At 29.5% G+C, this 11603-nt stretch overlaps 1 protein-coding gene across 1 annotated transcript; it reads left to right on the top strand.

Moving 5' to 3' along the window:
- The first annotated feature begins 9960 nt into the window (after positions 1 to 9960).
- Positions 9961 to 10849, top strand: LOC149055109 (uncharacterized). Its single transcript, XM_089229387.1, has 2 exons — positions 9961 to 10325; positions 10513 to 10849. The coding sequence occupies exons 1-2, from the start codon at positions 10024 to 10026 to the stop codon at positions 10826 to 10828; spliced, it is 618 nt and encodes a 205-aa protein (XP_089085513.1). The 5' UTR covers positions 9961 to 10023; the 3' UTR covers positions 10829 to 10849.
- The last annotated feature ends 754 nt before the right edge of the window (positions 10850 to 11603 follow it).

The following is an 11603-nucleotide window of genomic DNA, read 5'->3' as shown; positions in this document are numbered from 1 at the left end:
CATGTTCAAACTGTTCAAAGTACCTATCTATATCTTTTACATAATTGTAGAACGTTACAAAAAAATATTTTCGACATTTTTTTATATTTTTTATCGTTCTAATGTTCTTACATTTTTACTCTTTTAAATAATAATAAACAATTTTAAAAAATTTCGAAAATGTTGCTTTTTAACATCTTAAAATAAATAGGTACTTAGAATTGCTTCGGTGTTTACTGAAATAATGACTTGGTATTTGGTAATGAGTATCTTATACCTTCTCTATCACATTGGATGGATCACCCTGGCGAATTTATTATACTATGTAGTATGTACCTACTCTATATTATAATAAAATAATACCTACCAAATATTCCATTATAGAAATATAGAATTATGTACATTTATTATTACGCTCGTGGTCCTCAACGTATAGATACATTATATTATTACTTTATATAAACTATTTTCGAATATGTGTGTACAAGACATTTTATTGTGTAGGTACTGCAGAAAGCACCCGGGTAGTGTGTTTAAGCGTTGTGCGCCAGTTGTCGGTAGACCTCTTAAAAAATACGAGCACAGACTTGCGAACAATCTGCAGCGTATATTATATAGACTGATGAAATAATTATTTTTTTTGTACCTAAACGTCTACCCCGAGTCATCGAGCTTGTTTGCTCAAAATTATTTCGATCACGTGTTTGTATCATATAAGTTTATCGTTTTACACAATATGTATAATAATATAATATATACATCTTAAACAATTTGTGACCCGTATCCTGTGCGTATAACGAATCTGTGAATCCATCTGCATAATATATAATTTATATTATTATAGTGCCTATAAATATTAATAATATCCGAAAGCAAAGGGAATAAGTTTATGTACTTTAGTTCACATTCATAAGAGGTATACGTATAATATGTATATTTTATCATGTATATGTGTGTGTGTAGATGTGAGGTTTCGTACATCAGCGAACATCGTAAAATTTAACTAATGTAATCCTTGTTTCGTATTGTACAACAAATAATATACAGAAAAAAGCATATTACAATGTAGTGTCCTATTGTCCCATAACATAACAACGCATTATATATCAGAATGTTCTATGTACCTATATGATCGTTATGATTATTATTAAAACTAAATCTTTTAGTAATAAATTATTAATGCAGATCGATTATTAGCTAAATGCGTATGATTAAATCACGAACCGTGTACAACACAACAACACCGTCTGTTTTACATATTTAGGACATTAATAAATAAATAATTGTATTCGTGTATTTTACAGAACACTTGTATGTTAAAAGTAGAATATTTAAGCTATTTTATCGTAGGTACAAGGTGATTTGCCAAACACTTTCGTATCCATTTTTCTCATTTAATAATACATTAATTATTTTGGTATTGATTTTTGGAAATGTTGAAGTATAGTGTAGAGAGCCCCATATTTTAAAATGCATACTTTATAGTTTTGGTTAAAAAAAAATTCAATCAATGAAATGAATAAGAACTATGCACTATACATAATATTAAAATTGTGTTGAACAACACGAACTCCACACGTCAAAATCGTAAGCGAGAAAATATTCTATTCTGACCAACAGTAGGTATAATATTATATGCTTTAAACATTATTATAATAGATTCATCATACGTAAAAGCATAGTGTGTGCAAGCGAAGAACAAAACAATAACGATGAGACAAGGTTTCTATACGTCATAACATTATCTAACTATTCCTTAAAACTGTATCATATATTATATATATATATATTTATATGTATATATATACAGTACTATATACACACGAAGGCAGACAACCTGAACACAGTTGGACGACATAATTATTACGTTTAATTAAAATAACTTTACTATAAATAACTAACGACGGATATCCGAGACAAACGTAATGTGTAAGTAAAAAAAAATATAATATGTCCGAGACGAAAACCGAATGGTTATTGAACAACCGTTTCCTATGACAAACAGATGCTACATCGTAGAAAACTAAAAAGTCGATGTCACCGCCGTGGATGTTTGACGGAGATAAATTGATGAAAAAATTAAGTCGAAATTCATTAATATTGTCTTATTATTATATGTATACACTGCAGCAGCGTGTCCAATTAGTGTATCCATAATGATATACTGACGGTACTCTAACGCTATTCAAATTTAATTTAATTTGCAAATAGAAAAATAACATAATTCGCATTGCTCCATCTGTATAATAATAACAATATAGGTAATTAAATAAGCATGAAAATAATAATAATATAAAGTGCTGTGCAGTGCGATAAAATTCAAGCAAAACGAGTTTTGCATGTGTTTGAGAACTTTATTATTACAGTTCAGACGACCATAGTCCAAAGACATATTATATGATATAAAAATATTAAAAATATCTATAAATGTCCATGGCCATAGCCAGAATAGCCAGAAAAATATCTGTAGGGGTGGACGAGAGTATAAATATGTTTTTTGACTACCACATTAGAAAATGTTCAAATGTGGTTGTTAATATTTCGAAGGGAGGTATCAGTTATAAGCACTATAAACCTTAACCCCCTGCAGGCTACACGCAGCTTTGGATGTGTCCATAAGTGCGACTCATCGCGTTTCTCATATCCGAAAGATTACTATAGCAAAGGATGGCAAAGTGTGAGACGCATTTCACTCCCACAGTCACACTTACACGGTTATACCAGTTCAAGGGCTGAAAACAGTGAAAACATGAATTCACCCAAAATATTTCGAATTCCTTTAAATATATGTTTAATGGCTGTAAACTCCGCTAAAAGGTAATACTTTTTTTGTAAGGAGAACCCACGGCAACATAGGCCATTGGGTGTGGGGTGGTACGGTAGGGGTTATTTTTGTATGTTTGTTTGTAGGTTTTTAAGTGGGTAGGGTTGTAACACGTGTTTGTGTATGTGTGGCAAGGATATGTTGCTAAAAATCCCGGGTGTTCACCCATCCGGGAGTTAGCAACTGCGGCCGGTACGTACGCTCAGTGCATTTCCGTAGATTGAGCGTACAACCGCGCTTCACCAAGCCACAAAAGGTAATATTATCAAGATTATAATATGCTATAGTATTGATTTTGTAAGCTATAACAACAGCGACCATAATAAATCAACGCCATTGGTCATTACTCATTATAGTTATCTCTATGACATAGTTCGTGTCACGATTTATAACTTCAGGCTATAATTTAAATTTAATTACATGTGGTTTTTTTTTTTTACCCATTGGTAGGCATATCAAAAATGCAGTACTAGTGAACGCGGCATTATTAGTATTCGTCCATTATAGTCTTGTTATATTTTATACGATTGATTAAAATAGTATGTAGTTACAGGGTATGTTTTATTTTGATGGAAAACAAACGAACTAAACGGTTTAAGACAAACAGATGAAAGCAAACAATGAAAATCATAACCAAGAACTTCACAGTGGACCAAGTACAAACAATTTTTAAAATTTTTAAAATCAAAACAATTTCGAGAAAAGCAACTGAAAATCCGCACGATATTCGAAACACCAAATAATGGTAAACAGTTTAGAAGGTCAGTCTACTAAATCACTGATTTGAATCATGCTATAATAAATGTTTATAATGTCACAGTATTTAAAACCCTTAACTAACAAGTATAAACTGCAGTTCACATCACAAAGCTATAAAATAGCATTATATAGAAAATAACAATAACCATAAATAGTTTCTAAAATAATAAAGTAAAATGACAACAGTTAACTTATAGAAAATTATGCAATTATTGTGACGGTTTACGAAATTATTTATATGATTTTGAAAATTAACAAAAATAATATTTTAACTATCTAATAATGTACAGTAGTATTAATTAATGTAAGTTATGTCATTCCACTGGCCATAGCTGCCGCAGACTTTGTTTAGTAAAAAAAATAATGATATGATGAAAAATAAAATCAACTTGATTTTTATGTTATGAAAAATAAAAAATACAAATTTAAATAGAAAAATAAATTAAATAGGGAACAAAAGGACGGTCTCCTAGAGGTGTCCTCTGAAAGGTAACACAAAATGGTTTTATAATATATTATTATAAGTACCTATACCTATGCATATGAATGTTTTTTATGTAAAATGCATTATAGAAAAATTCACTATTTTAGATTCTTAGGGTGGTTTTCTGCAATTTTAGGCAGCTGTTGCCTGTTGTATTAATAGTTATTCATGCCATGTTTATATATCATACGCTTATATGGCCGATATTAATGATGAGAATTATAATGTAAGCTAGGATCATAATAAGGGTTATAAATTACAATATAATATCTTCCTAAATATATGTACCAAATAGATATTGTATATAATTTATTTTAGTAATTATATGAACGCAAGTATATGATGTACATCTGAAGCGAATGACTCCCCTAACCCGCAAAATAAAAACAAATCCTCTCTAAATATGTCTCTGGAATCATACCTTAAGTTAGTTAAAAAAACGTGTTCCATAATAATTGTATCTAATAACGGCATCATAGTAAGACTTTACATATTAAATTTACTGTTTAATTACTTTGGAAAACTTTACGGTAGTGGACGACGCACGTCGGAAGTGTTTAATTAATTCACGAAGTAAGAAAGAGAATCCCCAACCAAACCACTAACAATTAGTTAAGTTGGTAAATGTTGGCTCACAAAACATAGTTTGGAGAGTTGAAGTAAATACTATAAAGGATAATAATGGAATAATAATTAGAACCACGCTGTAAGAGAAAATCAGTTCGGACGCGAATAATAATAGACTTCCGTCAATACATATATAATATTGTAAATCGTAAATTTATAATATACAGCAACTATTTAAAGATTTCAAAGCTCAGGCAAAAGTGTAAAACTTACGATAAGTTAACCAAAACAGTTCGGCCGGGTACAGCCCTCGTATAACAATATTTTAACGAACAACGAAACGTCTACACAATTATTGTGATTCGAGTTGCACTTTTATTTTAAGTCGTTTCGGCACGTATACCGTTCACCGGACGGAAATGTAGTAGTTGTTCTGCGAAAGCGTCGGTGTTTTGCACGTCGGATTGTCTTAGTCTCTTAGATGATGGATAAATAATTTGTATAATGTTTATTATTATTTAATAGTTATTTGAAAAAAACTGCTTTTTATTCACATTTATTTCTTTTAAACTAATAATAACCAACAATTTTATATGTCAACGAATAGCTCTCGAAAAAATTCAAAATATTTTGAAAATATTACGATGTATAGAAAATGCTATTATATAAACATCGAATATTTTCAAATGAGATAATATTATTATGATTGTAATTTATTGCGTCATCGTCGTCTACAATAGGTACACCCACAATTAGTGTGTGCGCGTATATATTGCGAATAATTTTATTTAGTACCTAAATGGCTAAATATAACTTTTGATGAAGTTGCAATTAGTATTTTTTTATTATTATTTTTAGTTTAAGACCCTCAGCAACATAGGCCATTGGGTTTCTCAGAAAATTAAACTATTGTAGAATATAACGTGAACTTATTTCTAAATTTTTTGGCTAGTTAGTCTTCTGATGAGGGCATGCTTTGAAAAATTAGGTTAACTTATTTGGTGTAATTTAGCTTTTATGTTGCGATCAAAAATTGGTAATATTACCTATATGGCTATATTGAATTGTTCTGGACGCATAAATAGTAAAATATAAATACTCAAAACACGAATGTTCGTACATGTTATATGTTATAATAAGCTAAATAGAACTTTAACTTGACTTTCATACTTTTAACTTTAATCAACAATTATCCTTTATGATTGTATAATAAAGTAAGTTGAAGCTCCCTTCACTAATTAATACATTGATGATGATATACTTAGGTCTATTAGGTTTACAGGTACCTAAAAGACTGATCATTTCAAAATTGAATTTGGTTGGAGTTATTTTCAAAACTTTCAACTTTTAAGGTAGGTATATAGTTGTTGTAGTTACTTTATTCAAAAATCCGAACCAATTAGCTTAAACCTAGTGGCTTTTCACAAAAATGTATAACAGTAGATGTACTTACGAATTATTTTTCAACATAATTAAATTAATCACTAAAGTTTATACTGTATTATGGTTTGTTTTTTTTCGGTAGGTAGGATAACATTTTATTTTGAAATTTGAAATACGTTTCGCATGTAATTTTACTGTTATTCTTAACATAAATATAAAATATTTGGCTGGTTGGCTTTATGCCAATTGTCCATTGGCAATGATATTATAGATAAACTTTAGATAATAATAATATATACATATCTAAATAATATTTTTATAATATATATATAACTTAAATACATGTTTCCAATAATAATACACATTTGTAATTCTTATGCGGTAATAAATTAAAGATTTTTTGTCTATGTTTTATAGACTTTTATTGAAAAATTTAGTTATATTGCGCAAACGCTGAACAGCTGAACATACACATTATAGCAACGATTTCAATACTATAAAAACCTAATATACATATTATGACATATCCATTTTAATTTTTTTTAATCATCTAATTAACAATTTATTTGAAAAAAAGGTTTTGTATCACTTCATGATATTCATTTTTTTTTTTTTGTTATTTATTATAATCATAAAATATTTCAGCACACATGGTGTTATTACAAGTAATTATTTTTAACAATGGATTCAATTATACTAGATACATAAATTTTTTACATTGATACAGTTGAGTAAATTATAATTATATATAGCATGATACCTATTCATTAGATTATATGAAAAATGTAAATAAATTGATAATAAATGCGGGCCTTAAGTAGGTATACTTAGAAAATCCAAAACTCAGAATTTGAATACATATAACATATTATAAAAGAAAAGCATAATTTATCGGCGCTTGTTAAGTCCACCTTGTATACAAGGTAAGTAGGTACTTATGTAAATTCAATATTGCAATAATTCCGCACACGTCTTCCGTATATACTATTATTATGTCGTAGTCGGACTACGTAAACTATAAAATAAAATATATAAACTAACACTAGAATAAGTATCTCACTTTCTCAGTCCCACCGGATATAAACCCCGCGACGGACGTTATAAGCACTTTTGCAGGTGTTGGTGCGTAAAAAATAAACCAAAATAATTTGTTCAGTGCTCATATATATTAACCAACAAATATAGGTTCCTGAGTTTTTATGTATATTATATATTAAATATTTATTAAGTGTATCAATAATATTATATTTGTTGTGTCATTATTATTTAGGATGGTTTTTTTCTATGTTTGCGAAAACATAATTGATAATATTATAATAACACTATTACAGAACGGACGAGGAATTTAAACATTTAAACATTTTTACCTGTGAGTAAATCCAGAAAAAACCAGCAGGTGAATCATTCCGTATAGATTAATAAATAATATTATATTATCATATTATACTTAACGAGCAAGATAATTGACCATACCACAGAGCATAAAATCTACAAAATAAATGTAATTTCAATTTTGAAATTAGGTAGGTATACCGCTTTTCTTGCAAATAATTTATAATGAAAATTGAAAATTATCTTACAAAAAAAAAAAAATATGCATACATACACATACAGTAGGTAGGTACATGCTCTGAGAATGAACATTTTTGGTCAGGTTTTAAATCGAATTAAATAAACAACAATATCATGAATTAAGTTTACGTTCGTTATTTTCCGACGTCCTATTATGTGAGTAGGAAAATACCAACCCATATTGATTTTATTAATTTTAAAAATCCGAAAGACGTTTTCGTGAAGCAGGTTTAATATTAAATAAGTTCTTATACCACGCTTTCCGTTATTTTATTCGATATTCGGTTTTCAGTACCTACAAGCAATTTTATTCGGAAAATGTAATACCGAAAATAATGATAAAAACGCGACCACGAGGCTATATTTTCTGATACCATAATTCTCTCCCGACCATATTTGTTATACAGTCACGTACCTACCTATAAAAAAAAAATTATTCTTTCAAAATTCCAAGAACACAGTAACGTAATAATGAAATAAATGTACATTTCATTTTTTATTTTTAAAGCGTAGAATCATACGAATAAATAAGCACAACATCCAATTAAATGTAATGTTTATTATTTAAATAAAAATATCGTTTGACAAAATTATTTTTAGAGACCCACAAATATTTATATAACCATAACAACTATTGCTATAAATTCTGAGCACATCTCGACACGCCTATTTCGTGAATACATTTTACATGTATGCTGTGGTACCTAGTACCTATACTATACCTACCAACATCTACCAGCAACTCGTAAATAACAATTACCTACGTTATTAAATAAAATATAATATTTATACAACATTTTTTATTTGCGTTAATCTTCAAAAAGAATTAAAACATTTTTTTTAGGTTTTTATATTCGTAAGGTTATAGGTTGATAGTATTTGGTAGGTAGGTACTCTACATTATAAGTAATACACGGTTTAAGAACTATCGAATATTTAAATGTGAATTTTGTAAAAAAAAAAAATATACGTTACTCAGTTGAATAATGGGCGCCTATAGGCTATAATATACCTACTACTTACATGTAGTGATTTTAGGTGCCATGTTAACAACATTTTATCATGTAAATTAAATTATTCGACATGTTACACCTATTTTAGTATAATTTCGCATGACGGTAACCTATTACCTATTTTATATAGGTGCACGATACACCTACTTCACAACTTTAATCAAACAATTAACTTTTTTTATTTTTGTCACAACTATATTAGGCACGAAGGCAACTATAGACAACCTACCTACATATTATATTATGGGTTATAGTATGTGTATAATTAAATAATAACGAATTTATGATTTATCTTAAATCCACGAAGACCAGATGTATCTAGTTTATAGGTTTATTAAATAATAGGTAATTACTTTATTTATTATCATAATTGAGTCAACTTCATAACAATTTCCATATAGCAGCTTAAATGTTTATACTGGAGGCAATTTTTCCATGGTGTATTTATGTCAGGAAATTTAGAAATGTCTGTTTATAGTGCTATAGTTCTATATAGTGCATTAGAGCTATTAAGTAGAATCCGTAAACCTCTAGCTGTTTCACATCGTACCTATATGGCAGTCATATATGTTGAACGAATTTGAAGGGGGGTGGGTCAAGTCAGAACCTCAGAACTAGGTACCCCTCGTAAAAACGAATCAGGCGCAGACTTACTTAGCATTATATTTTATATTTATACATAAATGGTTTGTATTTATATGTACTTATATGCTTTTATTTTTTCAAGAAATATACAATCTATATAATTAAGCACAATAAGTATAGGTATGTGAGATTAGGGTAACAAAACATTACGTGAATTAGAAGCCACCCATCAATAGTAGGTATTATTAGCTTGTTTATTATGTGATTCTTACAACTTATTAAGATTAAGTTAGATGATCCCTAGTCCCTACACCATTTCCTTTTCAGCCTGCGACGGGGATTTCTAGGAAGTGACAGGATATGAAAGCTTTTTATTAGAGGATTTTCATGATTTCATTTCATTTTTTTTTTTTTTTATAGTATGTAACATATTAATTTAATTTATTTTATTTGTACCACAAATATTAAATGTATAGGTATCTGCACATACATCTTTCAAATTGTGACAAAAACGATGGGTGTCGCCGTATCGGTAGTATCTAATACTAACGTATAATTCCTTCGTATTTCACAAGAAATTATACAGTTTGATTTGCCCAGTAGTCTATGCATAATTTATTCTTGAACCTCTATACCAAACACCTAGGCCGGTGTCACACTTGCGGAATATCCGCAGCGGACGTTCCGCGGCAGAATTTCCGCGGTGTATAGGCTGGTGTCACACTTGCGTTTTTTCCGTAGCGGAATTGGCGCAAAAATGTAAACTTGATACTACAGCTCAGTAGTAGCTTTAATAGTTCAGTTTGATTTCATTTGTCATACAGAATAAGCCGTTTGTCGTGTTAAAATAATATAATATGGAACTATTAGAACTTTTAGACGACGTCGAGTTGGTATGTGTTGCGCTTGCTGCTGACACAGTTGAGCGACAACGTCTTCATTGGGTCCACCCACTCAATGCTCAGAGAATAACTTTGGGTGAGTTCCACTGCTTATACTCTGACTTGAGGAAATATCCGGATCGTTTTTTTAATTACTATCGTATGTCGATTAAATCATTTGACGAGTTGGTGATTTTATTGAGAGCACATATATCTGAAACGAGCTCCACCTTCAGAGAAACTATTGGCATTGAAGAACGGCTGACAGTTACATTAAGGTAATATAATGATTTTTATTTAAAAAAGTTTGCAAGTAATTTTATTTCTATTTATAGACAAAAAAATTAATTAATTAATTAAAAATTAAGAATGTCCGTATAAAGTTCAAAACGAGTCAAAATATTTAAACATTTTATCAAGTACAGGAATTGATAAAATAAACACACTACGAATTTTTCATTATAGACTTTGTAGAGCTAGAAGAAATGTTGAGTGCGCTTTTGGAATTCTATGTAGAAAATTTGAAATTTTTTATGGGTGTATTGCAGTAAATCCTGATTTCGTAAGTATTATAGTTCAAGCAGCCACAGTTCTCCATAATTATATACGACGGAGAGACGGTTTTGAGTTTGAAGACACTTTAAATGCTGATAACATGTTACCTATTGAACCACGAGGAACTGCATCTAGAAGTTTAGTTGGACAACAGGTTAGAGATCAATTCGCCCAATACTTCTTAAGTGATGCCGGAAGTGTTCCGTGGCAAAATAACAGAATTTAATTATTTTTAAATTGGGAAGCATCCTACCAATACTTATAAGTTAATACAATATATAATTTAATAATATCATAGTATTATAATTATAATATTTATAGCTGTTAAAAGTTAAAACTTATATATTATTATTTAGAGTAAAGATTTATTGTGAATTGTGATGGTGTTAAAAATTTGACTAATAAATTAGGTACTAATTCCATGTTTATAAATAGTATATTTCATATGATATTTCAAAATAAAATGATTTAAGTACTTACGTTTTTCTTTTCGTTCACCGATATGTATTGTTTCCCAATCGGAAAATATATTTTTTGCTATTTGGTATTTTCCATGTTTTTTTTTTTTACTTCCCGATTACTGTATTCCTTGTCGCTTAAATCCCATAAACATGGATTTAACTGCACTTCAGAAATTAATAATTCAACGTCTAACATGATGATGGTGCTCGTTGAAGAATTAATAATCAAATGATGAATAAAATAAAATATTATGATTCCGCTAGGAATATCCGCTACAAATATGACATGGGTAACCCAAAAGAACATGTTTGGATTTATTTTGGTATCCGTCACGGAAATAAATCCCGCGGAATAATCGACGTGTAGCGGTTTTTTTTTGCCGTGCGGAAATTCCGCTGTAATGTGTGCAGTAGTAATTAAATATATGAATTTCGATATTGCGGAAATTCCTCCGCGGAACGTCCGCTGCGGATATTCCACAAGTGTGACACCGGCCTTAAAGTTTTTGCATTTTGCACCCACTGACCAAATAATATTAT

The sequence above is a fragment of the Diuraphis noxia genome, unplaced genomic scaffold, assembly GCF_037042655.1.
Source record: "Diuraphis noxia isolate RWA-SAM2 unplaced genomic scaffold, SU_Dnox_SAM2 contig0005, whole genome shotgun sequence".
Lineage (NCBI taxonomy): Eukaryota > Metazoa > Arthropoda > Insecta > Hemiptera > Aphididae > Diuraphis > Diuraphis noxia.
This window is presented reverse-complemented; position numbering and strand designations above follow the sequence as displayed.

What these genes read in the sequence shown, in the direction of transcription:
- LOC149055109 (XM_089229387.1), top strand. Translation starts at nt 10,024, where the DNA reads ATGGAACTATTAGAACTTTTAGACGACGTCGAGTTGGTATGTGTTGCG. An exon ending in CGGCTGACAGTTACATTAAG is followed by an intron (nt 10,326 to 10,512) that starts GTAATATAATGA and finishes TTTTCATTATAG; the next exon opens with ACTTTGTAGAGCTAGAAGAA.